The following is a 13,238-nucleotide window of genomic DNA, read 5'->3' on the forward strand; positions in this document are numbered from 1 at the left end:
AAACAGAAAAGTTAGGCAGAGCTGGAGAACTAGAGAACTAAAATGCAATAAATCAGTGATCTGGTTAATGTGGAACAACGTAACGAATCAGTGAGTTATATAATGTAAGAATAATCCCAACTCAACAACACTTGGTATCTCGACAGAACACACTAACATATCATATCAGTTAAGTTTTTTTTTTCACATAAACGTTAAAATGTGATCTTTCGCATCAATCCATCAGAGAAAGATGTTCGTTTTCTTACACAAGTTAATAGTAAATCTCTTCCATGTGTCATGAATTTTATTTATTTTTTTTTTTTTTGTGTGTCGGAAGTCGGAACAGAACAATTGAATGAATCCGAGGATGCAAGTAACATATGATGCGAATATTTATTATAGGGGAGGTGCTTCTGCTTTCCCATGTGCTAGTTTTTATGTTGGTTGAACCACCAAGTCACCTAATTATCCCCAATTAATCATTTCAGTCTCTGTTTATGTTAAGAGAAAGGACATTACTATAAGAATACATCCATATCTTATCTTAGCTTTTTTTTCAAAAAAAAATACAATAATTGAATACATGTATAATTTTTTATCATACCAATAAACTTAGTCAAACAAAATTTATTATAGTATTCCTAACGTGATGAAAATCGTATTATTTGGTTTAGACGGAAACGGCAGCGTTTTGGAAGGGTCTTAAACCTTGCTCTGGAGTCTGGACTCTTGAGCCGCGCTTCTCAACAAAATTTCCAAACGACCGGCGCTGCTACACTAAAAAGATGAGTTCTTCTGATCTTAATAGAAAGCAGAAGACGAAGAAGACAAATACAAAACCTGTTCAGTTAAACCCTAATTGGTCACTTCTCCAACAAGTTAGTCTCTATTTCTTTCTCTTACCTTTCTCCTCTTTTTCCAGATTTTCTTTTTTGTTCAGCCATTGAACTTTTTGGTTTTTTGTCTATCGTGCTTGCAGAAGCTGAAATCTGATTCTCATGGAAACAAGGGAAACACTCGAAAATCGTTTAGTAATGACAGCCCAGATAATCCCAGCTCCATATTAGGTACCATTCAACCTAAAAAATGCGAACTTGAGGTTTAGGGTTTAAATACCATGTTTTTTTGGTTTCTCAGTTGTTCTAACTTACACAGCATACTTGCAGGGAAGCGGAAAGAGAGACCTGATTCAGAGGTTGATGTTCCTAAGATTGATCCCTTAACTCCAGTTAACGACGATTCGAGGTGGGTCATGACGACTAACTAGCTAAGATATATATACACAATGTTAATAACTACACCATATGAGCTTTAAATTGTTAGGGGTTTTGTTGTTGAATTGTAGGTTTCTTTAGGCTGTCAGATTATCTTGCTCTTCTTCTCATTGATTAAGGCGATCATTGTGGAATTGGCTTGAGTCGCTTAGATAATAAAAGAATGTTGAGAAATTGTTATAAGCAACCAAAAAGAAAAAAAGTTTGCTAATAGATGTTTGACAATCTGTATATTAAATCTCACCAACATGTGGATAGTTTGACAGATGAAGTGGCTATGGACTGTGAAATGGTTGGTGTCGGTCAAGGAACCAAAAGTGCTCTTGGACGAGTTACCTTGGTACACATCTCATAATCCATGTTCTTGAGGTGTATATATCATATATGTATCTTCTTCTACGTGAAGGTCACTGATTATTTCACCATCCTATTGTCAGGTTAACAAATGGGGAAATGTTCTATACGATGAGTTTGTCCGTCCAGTGGAACGTGTTGTTGACTTTCGTACACATATTAGTGGGATTCGACCTCGAGATTTGAGGAAAGGTTGGTATTTCTTGAATCTGTCAACATTCTTGACCTTTGCTCCGCTGGAACTAAGGCTTTTAGGGTGCAAATAGATTGGATTTTCTACTAAACGGTTTGGAACTTTGATCTTAATTTAGCATTTTTTTTTAACCTCAGCCAAAGATTTCCGCGTTGCTCAGACCAAAGTAGCGGAGTTGATAAAGGGAAAGATTCTAGTGGGACACGCCTTGCACAACGATCTCAAGGTCTGTAGGTTTTACAAATCTTGAATCTGGTTTCTATACGAATGCAGAGTTTTAACGGAAATAAACTTTGTAACAGGCTTTGCTGCTAACACACCCCAAACAGGACATAAGGGACACAGCTGAGTATCAGCCCTTTCTCAAGTACTCACTCTCAGAGACCCCTGTCTTTTATGAGTTTTATCTAATTGATACTTGTCACACTTCTGCTTTCCCAAACTTCAAACCTTTGGCTTGTAACCTAATGAATCTGTAATCTTCCAAACAGGGGCAAACCAAGAAAGTCGTTGAAACATCTCACATCTGAAATTCTAGGAGCTGACATCCAAAATGGAGAGCACTGCCCTGTAAGTATATACATCTGAATATAAACAAACATCTTGACGTTTTGCATCTGCAAATATTTATCTCTCTTATTGTAACGGCAGATTGATGATGCACGAGCAGCTATGATGCTTTACCAGAAGCACAGACAAGAGTGGGAGAAAAATGTGAAAGACCAGACACGGATGTGGCTGAAACAAACGAAACGTAAGCCTAAGAAGAAAGTAAAACAAGGGAACGCTTCCACCAATGACAGTCCACTTGTTTGAATCAATCAGCGAAAGCAAACATGACTAAACAGAAACCAAGAATCGCTGAAAAGTTTTGGTCTTTTTCCTTTCTTTTGATTGTTGTCGGCATCAGGCGCACACAAATGTACTATCTTGTTGTGTACAAGTTCATCACAATGTTATACCATATTGATATTAGCTCATGTATTATTGTTAAACGAAACAATACATTTTTGGAGGTTCTGAAGTTAAGCAAGTTGTTCAGATTTGTATACCCGTTTACGTTCTCCGGTTTGATTGTCCGTTAGGTTTGTTGAAATCAAAATTTCTATTCTCAGTCTCACTCGGACTCTCGGAGCCATTGGGAGAAGAATTTTGAAGAATGTTAGTTTTGGTTCGGTGTAAGCAATTGAAGAATGTAGCGGTTTGTCTCACTAAATTTACGGTAAAATCGGTTCGGTTTGTAATAAACCGGTTAATTAATTAAAATCACAGGTTGGTTGCATGTACAGTCAAGTAAACAAACCCGCTCTGCGGACGCAAATGCTGCCACGTCTTAGATTTCCGTTTCTGTGTAAACAAGAAAACCTAAAAAATAGAAGAAGCTAGCAGATTCTCGCATCAACGAAGAAGAAGACGAGTAAATTGGTTTCCATAGACGACGGAGAAATGCGAGTGATGAGATCATTGCGCAGTAATTCCGGTTCTGGATTTGTTTTCCGGCCGGCGAGGTTAAGCTCTCTCCGGAGCGTCTTTACCGGCTGCCGTGCTGTGATGTTGCCTCGCTTTGGCGGTCCGGAGGTTTTCGAGCTCCGGGAGAATGTTCCGGTGCCGAATCTCAATCCGAATGAGGTTCTTGTTCGAGCGAAAGCTGTCTCCGTCAATCCTCTTGATTGCAGAGTGAGTGTGTTATCTGCTTGATCCGTTTTGATTTCATCTGATTAGTTGGCATTAAGATATAATCGAAGATTACCGTAATTAGAAATTAGGATTGGTTTGATCGTTTAGCTTGGATCTCTTGCATATGCGTATGAAACGGAAGATGTAAAAGGAGAAGCTTGAGGTGGTGTAGATGTCTCCCATTGATGATAATATTAGTATGAAGAGTTGTGAGATTGATTTGTATGATCATTCAGCTGCTATGGTATCAAGTTTTATGATGAGAAATTCTATTGATTTCAGATACGAGCTGGATATGGACGTTCTGTATTCGAGCCGCATCTACCTATTATAGTTGGACGCGATATCAGTGGTGAAGTTGCAGCAATTGGAAACTCAGTTAAGTCATTAAAAGTAGGACAAGAAGTTTTTGGTGCATTGCATCCTACAGCGTTGAGAGGTACTTACACTGACTATGGAATTCTTTCGGAGGAAGAACTCACGGAAAAGCCTTCATCAGTTTCTCATGTGGTAACTGGGAAGATCTAGATACCCTTGAATCTCTCTATATTTGCTTTTATTTTTCGATTGATTGTATATCTTTTATAAGCTATTCTTTTGTTTGTCTCTTGTAGGAAGCAAGTGCCATTCCTTTTGCAGCGTTGACTGCTTGGCGTGCTTTGAAGAGTAATGCTCGGATAACTGAAGGGTATGTTATTGTCTATTTGGTGGCGAGAAGCTGATACTAATTCACTTTTCAACATTCACACGTATTCTGTCATGTTATATTTGTACTATTGTGGACTCAGCATCGTTTCTTACAATGTGTCTCTTTGCAGGCAAAGACTATTAGTTTTTGGAGGAGGAGGAGCAGTAGGTTTTTCTGCAATCCAGCTTGCAGTAGCCTCTGGATGTCATGTGACAGCCTCTTGTGTGGGTCAGACTAAAGACAGAATACTGGCAGCTGGTGCCGAGCAAGCTGTTGACTACACAGCCGAGGTAATTACATGAGTTGTGTAGTTATCTGTTCGTCCAAAGCAGATCCATGATGATCTTATTCTGACTCCTGAACCTGGACCTGTTTCATATACAGGACATTGAGTTGGCGGTAAAAGGAAATTTTGACGCTGTCTTGGATACTATTGGTGGGCCTGAAACAGAAAGAATAGGTATTAACTTCTTGAGGAAGGGTGGAAGCTATATGACTCTCCAGGTATATAGAATTCTTCTGTTTTTGCTTTACAAGCTGCAGCTACCTTGGTTGCTTAGGTTTTGGATCTTGTTAAACATAAGTGGTTTTTAAATCTTTTGCATTTATCTTTCGAAGGGTGAGGCTGCAGCTTTGACTGATAAATACGGTTTTGTGGTTGGGCTTCCGCTCGCAACTTCACTCTTGATGAAGAAGAAGATACAATATCAGTATTCTCATGGAATAGGTATATGATAGATCCTGATTACTCTCTTTGATTTTTAAGGAACTATTCTGATAATAAGACATGTCTCATTGAGTGGAAAGAAAAGGCTAATGTGATAAAATCTGATTGTGATGAAAAAATCAGACTATTGGTGGACGTATATGAGGGCTGATCCTGAAGGTCTAGCTGAGATTCAGCGGTTAGTTGGAGCCGGAAAGCTAAAGATACCTGTGGAGAAAACATTTCCAGTAACCGATGTTGCAGCCGCTCATGAAGCCAAGGAAAAGAAGCAGATTCCGGGTAAGGTGGTTCTAGAGTTCTGAACTATATATACATAGTAGCAGCAATAATAACATCTGCATAGTTCTCTAGCAGTTGTTCTTTCTAGAGTTTACACGCAGAGAAAAACAAGTGTTTGTTTGACAAAAAAAAAAAAAAATGTTTTTGCGTCTGGAGTTTTCTGTAAATGAGATCTATCAGGCTTAGATTCAGATCAAGAGCTTGAAGTTTCTGTATAGACTTTCCAAAAGGGTTCGTTTTTTATTGGGACTTCGTGTCGCAACTGGCAGTAAAACCGAAAGTAATGAGAATTGTTTAGAAAGATTTTGTTGTTGTTGTTGTTGTCATCTATTGTTTAGAGTCATACAACTAAAAGTAGTTCCAATAAACAAAACAATCACATTTTGATGCTCTTCTAGATTATTGAAGGGTGGTTTTGAAAAGAAATTGAAACTGTTACTTGCAACAATAATTGGAACAGAAACGTAGAGTTAAATCCGAGATCTAATAATAAGTTGATATGGTATAACTATGCACTATAAGATAACGTATATGTGACCTCAATTAAATAAGGCATACATAATTGCTAAATGTGTCACACCATGCCAATGGTTGATCACACTGAACGAACAAATCCTACAAAATCAAAATCCAACCTCATATGCAAATAGCATTCTTTGTTTATTAGTACTTGATTTAAAGTAGGTCTTAAAGATCTCCGAACAAGTAATAAGTTACTCCATTAGTTAGAAAAAAAGGTGTCGACGTGTCATTAAAAGCATAATATGCAGTTAAATTAACTTGATAAATGTATGTTTTGTCTGGTTCTCGTCCTTTAATGGTCTCTCTCTTCTCTGCCAGATCAACAAAACAACTAAATCCTTTTAACGCGCCATGATACGCGTGTCGTTCACACTTCTCACCTGACCTAAGTGGGACAAGAACCTTCTCTTTCTTTCCAAGTCTTCGAAACTTTTTTTTTTTTTTTTTTTTTTTGATTTTAATGTTAAGATAAGTCTTCGAAACTTTTTTCTTTTTTTTTTCTTTCTGGGAAATGTTATTGCCAAGTCTTCGAAAACGATAGATACCTTCTTCGTTTCTTTAATTTCTTCGATATACCTACAGCAAAGAACATACTATATCTACATGCTTATTATTTTTGGGGGACCAATGAGCACATGTGTATATATATCATCATATTAATTGTCAGTAAAATCACGTAGACACCTTTCCATCTATGTAATCAATTTGGCATTTATTATATATATATTATTGTATCCAACAATGTTGATGCTTATGAAAAAGGGGATTGTTACATCTTATCTTATACCAGAGTCAATCATAGTAACATATATTATAATCTAAATTTTGTAGGATTTTTTTTTTCCATAACATAATTTCTACATAGGGAAACAAAAAATTAAAATGGCCGAACGAAGTATGGATTTTTTTAGTATTTGCTATATATGGGGTTTGTTTGTAGAAGAAGTAGTAGAGTATTATTAGTCTAGTTGTAAAATTATTAAATAAAAAGTAGGAAGCGTTAGATTAAAAGCATGTTAATGCAAATGTAAAGTGGTCCTCTTTATTAGTATTAGTACTCTTCTTTTATTAGGTCTGGTCAAACTCTTTTTCTTCTTCTCTATACGACTGCCACATCATAAAAACCTATCTTCAATTCCTTATTATTGTGACCGTTACTTCGCGGTTCACGCGCGTTTTTTCTTACCCGCGTGATTTTTATTCACGCTATTTACCTTCTTTTGTGATTTATATGTAAATGGATCAACCTAACTTGATTTTAAAAAAAGATAAATTAAATGATTATTTAAGGGTGTATTTTAAGTATAAAAGTGAAGCGTAAGTGTTTAATATCAAGAAGTTTTAGATTTTTATTGTTCAAAAGTTTTAGATATTTGATGCTTACAAAGTTTTGAATTAGAAGATATTTTAAATTTGAATTTGATAGTTTTTTACTAATCGGTCTAAGTAAAACGTGTATGTATTCCTAGATCAGTGAAAAAGAGTCAAACTGTGCAAGTTCGAGAATCTCAATAAAAACAGAATTTGGTATTTGTACCTATCGACAAAAATGCAACACAAAAGTTTCGAATAATATGAAACATATTTGTTACGAGGCTGATCTATCCATCTGAAAATTTTAACTCCATGGCTTCTGAATTGTAAATTGTATGATTAGTTAAGAGTAGAATAGTCATGTCTCTAATAATTAGATCATACTCACATTCGGAACAACATAAATGATAAAGAAGCTAGTAGGTCCGACTCCTTTAAGTGCTTCAAAAAGCGACACGACGTCCCTTGGTTTTCATGCACAAGAAAATGAAAAAAGAAGTAAAAGTGAGAATATCACGAGCTTAAAAACTCAAAACTAATAATAACCTAAGCTTGAATGTATCTTTACAAAAATGGTTATAATTAAAATAAGAAAAAGAACAACGGCCATATCGAATCATTACCCTATCTCACGGTACTCCGATCACGTGCAAGCTTTGGCTTCTCTACTATTCTATGGTGCTTTTATATTTTTAATACTAAATAACTTTTTAACTTTATTTAATTTTATCATCAATATTATCTCTGTGCTATATTTGTCTTCGACCGTTTTTAGCCCAAACCATGTGACGATTTCCGGTATACTGTTTTATCATTATGAAAAAAGGAAAATGAATAAAAAAGCTATGTCCCCCTTAATTGGGTTTATTCTTTTTTAAGTTTTTTTAAAAAATAATTAAGTTCACTCTCTCCATAAAGCTTGTTCTTTGTGGTTTTTGGCTATACTAAAAACTTGAAATGATCAGTAAATAAAAACCTCATCCATAAAATGATTATAGTTTCAAACATAAACACAACCAGAACAGAAGATTCTAAAATATCTTAGAGGAGATCTGAACACTTGACTTTACTAATTCATTTTGAATTTTATGTTACATAAAAATTTACACATTTTGTGTAAAAGCATCATCCACTTGTCGTCATAAAATACCATTCCAAGATCCCTCCAATCTCTACATGCATATAAGTCCAATAAAAATCTTAGCCACGAGAAAAAGAAATCCAAAATTTTTTGAATTTCACAATCTTTTTCCAAATGAAAGAAATACTCCACAAAAGTTTGTGTTTTTATTTCCACCAAAAAAGATCCAAAAGCTAAAAAAAAAAAAAAAAAAAAAAAAGGAAAGAGAGATTACAAAAACAATACAAGCAAAATATACAAGAGACATGCGTGTCTGAGTGTTTGTGTTTTTGGGAAAGCCAATACCTTTAGGCTTTAGTGTGCACACACACATGTGTGTATCCCACAGAGTGTACGAACCCCCTTTTCTTGTTCTTTTTTTAACTCATTTCACTCTCATCATGGGCCACCCCTTACTACAACACTCTCTCTTTCACCATCCACAACAATTACCCAATTCACCCCTTCCTCCTTATCAACTACACATGCCACAACCAAACCCAAGCCATTACCATCATTGGCATTACCTAAAAGAAGAAAGAAAAAAAATCTAAATTGAGATTTGTATTAGTCAATCCAATAGATTAGATTTAGGAAGAAGGAATCTTACTCCTCCTAAGTCCTAACCAGATCGAGGGGTATTTTAGTAAATTCTCAAAGGATCCCTAACTCTCTCGATTCCGTTACACTCTCAAAAATTTATCTATCTATGGTGATAGCTACTACTACTACTACTACTATTACACTCTTCTTCTTCTTCTTCTTCTCCTCACTGTAAAAAAAACCAATGGCGGAAACTGAAAGACCCCACCGTTCTTCAAGTATTAACAGCAGCAGCAACAACAACAACAATGCTTCTTCTTCTTCTTCTTCAACCGATCTATTCATTTGTTTCACATCTCGCTTCTCTTCTTCTTCTTCCATGCGTCTCTCTTCTAAATCCATCCATAGTCCAGCTCGTTCCGCTTGTCTCACCACTTCTCTCAGCCGTCGTCTCCGTACCAGCGGTAGTTTGAAGAACGCTTCAGCTGGAGTTTTGAACTCTCCGATGTTTGGTGCTAATAATAGTGGAGGAGGACGCAAGAGATCTGGATCTGGTTACGAGAATAGCAACAATAACAACAACAACAACATAGAGCCGTCGTCTCCTAAGGTTACGTGTATTGGTCAGGTTAGGGTGAAGACTAGGAAACATGTCAAGAAGAAGATGAGAGCTAGATCTAGGAGGAAAGGAGGTGAGACTAGTTTCAGAAGATCGGCCGATCAAAACGACGGTGGTAGTGGAAGCGGTAGTGGTGGTGGTGGATGTCGTTTTGATGCGACTGAGAATCGCTGGGTTCATCTTCCGGTGACTATATGTGAGTCGTTGAGATCGTTTGGTTCCGAGCTCAACTGTTTCTTCCCGTGTAGATCTTCGTGTATGGAGAACAGTCATGGTGATGGGAGGCGGCGAGTTGAGAGTAACAACGAAGGTTGCGGCGGCGGAGGGGGAAAGTCGTGTGGTGCGGTGTTTACGAGGTGGTTTGTAGCGGTGGAGGAGACGTCGTCGGGAGGGAAGAGAAGAGAGATTGAGCTTGTGGTTGGTGGAGAAGACGAAGTTGAGGAAGATAGACGGAGGAGTCGTCGGAGACATGTGTTCGAGGGGCTTGATTTGAGTGAGATTGAGATGAAGACGGAGAAGAAAGAGAGAGGAGAAGTTGGACGGATGAGTATATGTTCTCCGCCGAAGAACGCTTTGCTGTTGATGAGGTGTAGATCCGATCCGGTTAAGGTGGCGGCGTTAGCTAACCGGGTTCGAGAAAGACAGTTGTCGTTAAACGACGGCGTTTACAGAGGAGGAAGAGAAGAGGAGGAAGATGATGAGAGAAGAAGAAAGTTTGAGCTGGAGATTGAAGATAAGAAACGGATCGACTTGTGTGACAAATGGATTTCTGGGGAAACTAATGTCGAGAGAGAAGAAGCTGAAGCAGAAGCAGAGGTGGTTCCTCTGGTTTCAAATCCAGTTACAGAGGAAGAAGAAAGAGTCCAAGTTCTTGAAGATTCGATTGTGGAAGCACAAGAAGAAGGTTCGAAAAGCTTGGAGGTTGATTCGTATGAGGAAGAAGAAATCGAAGCTACGATATTGAAGAACATTGAAGATGATATCAGAAACGCCATAGAAGAAGAGGAGCACATGGCTGAGATGGTTGATGAGGAAGAATTAGCTGCGGTGGCTGAGGTTGAGGAGGAGGAAGAAGAAGAAGAAAGCAAAGAGGTTGAGGAGGAGGAAGAAGAAGAAGAAAGCAAAGAGGTTGCTGATGCTGTCTCTGTAACAAGAGAAAACGAGGAAAGATCCGAACAAGGAAACAGAGAACCCGACCCGAGTCCAGAAGTGGTGATGAGAGGAGGAAGTCAACTCGAGAAGACGACGGCGACGCCGTATAAGGTGTTACCGGATTGTTTGCTGTTAATGATGTGTGAACCAAAGCTATCGATGGAAGTTTCCAAGGAGACTTGGGTTTGCAGTACAGATTTCGTCAGATGTCTACCAGGAAGACCTCCGGCGAAGAAGATACCACCAGAAGCCACCGGAGATAATAATAATAATAATCATCATCATCAACAACCCAAGAAGCGAATTGTCGCAGCCGTTGATTCCAACGCATCTTCTCGCCGGCGTTCAATCGATAAACCACCCTTACACCTACAGCCGCCACGGTCATCGTGTTCATACCCAGCAGCACCACCGATAATAACGGCGGCTGCGGCGGTTGGTGAGCAGAAGGTAGCCGGAGCTAATAAGGCGTACGAGCCACCAGTGCTGCCACGTTGCAAATCGGAACCTAGGAAGTCAGCATCGAAGCTTGCGCCGGAAGCTTGTTTCTGGAAAAACAGGAAGCTGGAGCCGCATCCGCAGGCAAGCGTCGGAGTCGGCGCCGCCGGAGTAGGGTTCTAGGAGAAGGGGGGGAGGCGTGAGTGGGGAATAAAGAAAACTATTTGGGTGTAATAGTAATTTCAAAATACTATAAGTCCTTTGTTTGTAAATTTTGTTTTGTTTAGTCATAATTCATTTCTTTCACTGTGCCAATGTTTTTTCATGAAAATCTGTATCCGTTTTTTGTCCGTTAGTCTAATGTCTCACTTTCCTCCTCTGGTCGATAAAGTCCCATCGAAACTAACAACAACTAACGCTTCCCAACAAACAAGTAGATATGGTTTACAATCAATTCAAAAGAGAGAGAAAAAAAAGAAAACCCCAATTTATACATGAATTATTATTATTACATGTTTCATAAGTACAAAATACAAAGACTGGATCAATCACCGGAACTTTGATCATCGTTGCTTTTATTTACTTCACTGTTGTCTACTGATGAGTCTCCAGGCTGTGTTGTAGCCTTCATGTCTTCATCGGACTCTTCATTGAAGGCTAACTGACCAGAGTAAAGGAGAAGTCCAAACGCGTTGAGACCAAAAACAAATGTTGCTAGATAGCATATACCGTTGATGATAGTCCTGCAAGAAAATGAAGAGTTAGTTTGGTCTAAGAAGTTGCGAAGATTGGCTTGAGATAATGAATATAGAGAAAGGGGTAAGATAAAGCTTATATGTACCTTACGGTTACTGTGATTTGCCTAATCTGCAATAGATAGAAGATAAGCTTTTAGAGAAGTTTAAGGTTTCGGACAAAAGAATGAATGTATAGCTAATAGCCTAATAGCTGTAGCTAGTTTATACATAGAATTCAGAAACCATGGAATGGACACACTCTTCTTATACACAGCAATGATCGAAAGTGTTTTATTGAAAGAAGTCTAAGAATGGGTCATTCCCATAATGAACTTAAAAGCTAGCTGCACAATGAATTGAGAAATCGTGGACAAGGATTGGGTCCTGTGCATAATGAATACCCCAATAATGGGCATTTACAGTTATGGAGGAGGCCATAATGATACTTGGGACACAAGGTAGTAACTAATACTTAGCCAAAGCAAAGATAGAGACAGAGAAACAGCAAATGTCGAGACAAGCAAGCAATGAATGAGATCAAAAGGGGAGAGAGAGAGAACTGAAGAAACGAACCGAGAAGTTATCAGAGATAGTCTGGCGGTTGAGTCCTGATTCAACGGTAACAGTGAATTTGTAAAGGATGAGAGCAATGACTCCTGCTGATATCGCACCAAGAAACGCTTGAGCCGCCGATGGAGTTGAACTACCACCACCTTCTATCGGAGTTGAACCCAACGCTTTCAAATTATCCAATGCCTCATCTTTCAACGATTTCTTTGCTCCGGTAGATCTAAATGTCTACAATTCCAACACCAAAATCAACTCACAATCCCAAATTCTCAAAACACAATCCCCAAATTTCAAATCGATTTTAGACCAAAATCAATGATTCTTTGTTCCGTAACGAGAGGAGAATGAGAATTCACCAGTTCTTTGGAGCGTCGAGCGCGCCGTCGAACTGAGCGGATGAGGAAGACAGTGATGGCACCGGTTAGAAGCACACTGGTGGCTAACTGGAGAGGAGTAGGGTCATCGGAAGTGGCGAATATGGAGTTGGTAGACGAAAACGGAGACGTGGACGGTGGAGGAAGCTCAATTGGACCATCTTCCTCAACATCCTCCGCCACATCGGCTATTTTTTTAACGGCGGTTACCCGGATTCTATCGGGTCGGATCCTGGTAAAAGCGGATACTGTAGAGAGAGATTCCGGTAGGCCGTATATAGAGATAAGACGCGTCGGACGGAGACGGTGAGGGAGAGTGAAGAGACACTGGTGGCTCTGCAACACTAACATTTTTCTATTTTCTTAGCCGTCGAAAGCTTTTTTTTTATCTCACCATTAACGTCTTCTTCAAATAATGTATCCTCAGTTCAAAGCCTCTTTATTGTTTAGAAGGTTCCTCTCCGTAGACTCTCTAAGTGAAACAGAAGGTCTAATATTACCATTATACAAACAAAACTAGTGTCTACCAAAATGTCATCTAGTTTCACTTGATTCTATATCATATAAACTATTACTTCAATTTGCTTTTGCCCTAAAATCACAAAACCCATTATTATGTTTCTTTATCCTTGTTGTAGGTGAAATGATAAATGAATGTTTTTTTAACAAAAGGGA

The 13,238-nt window shown here is 38.4% G+C and overlaps 4 protein-coding genes across 6 annotated transcripts; 3 read left to right on the forward strand and 1 right to left on the reverse strand.

Annotated features, from left to right (window-relative positions):
• The first annotated feature begins 508 nt into the window (after positions 1–508).
• LOC104779777 (RNA exonuclease 4) lies at positions 509–2,852 on the forward strand. Of its 3 annotated transcripts, none has more exons than XM_010504161.3 (9): positions 509–860; positions 962–1,049; positions 1,149–1,227; positions 1,515–1,596; positions 1,694–1,802; positions 1,941–2,029; positions 2,106–2,170; positions 2,295–2,373; positions 2,455–2,852. In XM_010504161.3, exons 1-9 carry the CDS (start codon positions 768–770, stop codon positions 2,617–2,619), a joined length of 849 nt encoding a protein of 282 aa, XP_010502463.2. In that variant the 5' UTR covers positions 509–767; the 3' UTR covers positions 2,620–2,852. The 3 variants fall into 3 exon arrangements, with proteins under 3 accessions (XP_010502463.2, XP_087362411.1, XP_087362384.1); XM_087506285.1 differs by having other exon boundaries at positions 676–860; positions 1,523–1,596; XM_087506258.1 differs by having other exon boundaries at positions 714–860; positions 1,328–1,596.
• LOC109124634 (uncharacterized) lies at positions 2,806–5,565 on the forward strand. Its single transcript, XM_010504172.3, has 7 exons — positions 2,806–3,480; positions 3,763–3,990; positions 4,095–4,168; positions 4,299–4,458; positions 4,553–4,672; positions 4,787–4,895; positions 5,019–5,565. The coding sequence occupies exons 1-7, from the start codon at positions 3,250–3,252 to the stop codon at positions 5,195–5,197; spliced, it is 1,101 nt and encodes a 366-aa protein (XP_010502474.1). The 5' UTR covers positions 2,806–3,249; the 3' UTR covers positions 5,198–5,565.
• Positions 5,566–8,234: 2,669 nt separating this feature from the next.
• Positions 8,235–11,197, forward strand: LOC104779793 (uncharacterized). Its single transcript, XM_010504182.3, has one exon. It carries the CDS (start codon positions 8,918–8,920, stop codon positions 11,063–11,065), a length of 2,148 nt encoding a protein of 715 aa, XP_010502484.1. The 5' UTR covers positions 8,235–8,917; the 3' UTR covers positions 11,066–11,197.
• An 88-nt stretch (positions 11,198–11,285) lies between these two features.
• Positions 11,286–13,099, reverse strand: LOC104779805 (uncharacterized). Its single transcript, XM_010504191.3, has 4 exons — positions 12,546–13,099; positions 12,193–12,417; positions 11,724–11,749; positions 11,286–11,625 (listed from the first exon to the last, which is right to left on the reverse strand). Exons 1-4 carry the CDS (start codon positions 12,912–12,914, stop codon positions 11,427–11,429), a joined length of 819 nt encoding a protein of 272 aa, XP_010502493.2. The 5' UTR covers positions 12,915–13,099; the 3' UTR covers positions 11,286–11,426.
• Positions 13,100–13,238: the final 139 nt, after the last annotated feature.

The sequence above is a fragment of the Camelina sativa genome, chromosome 1 (genome assembly GCF_030686135.1).
Source record: "Camelina sativa cultivar CO46 ecotype springtype chromosome 1, ASM3068613v1".
Classification (NCBI taxonomy): domain Eukaryota; kingdom Viridiplantae; phylum Streptophyta; class Magnoliopsida; order Brassicales; family Brassicaceae; genus Camelina; species Camelina sativa.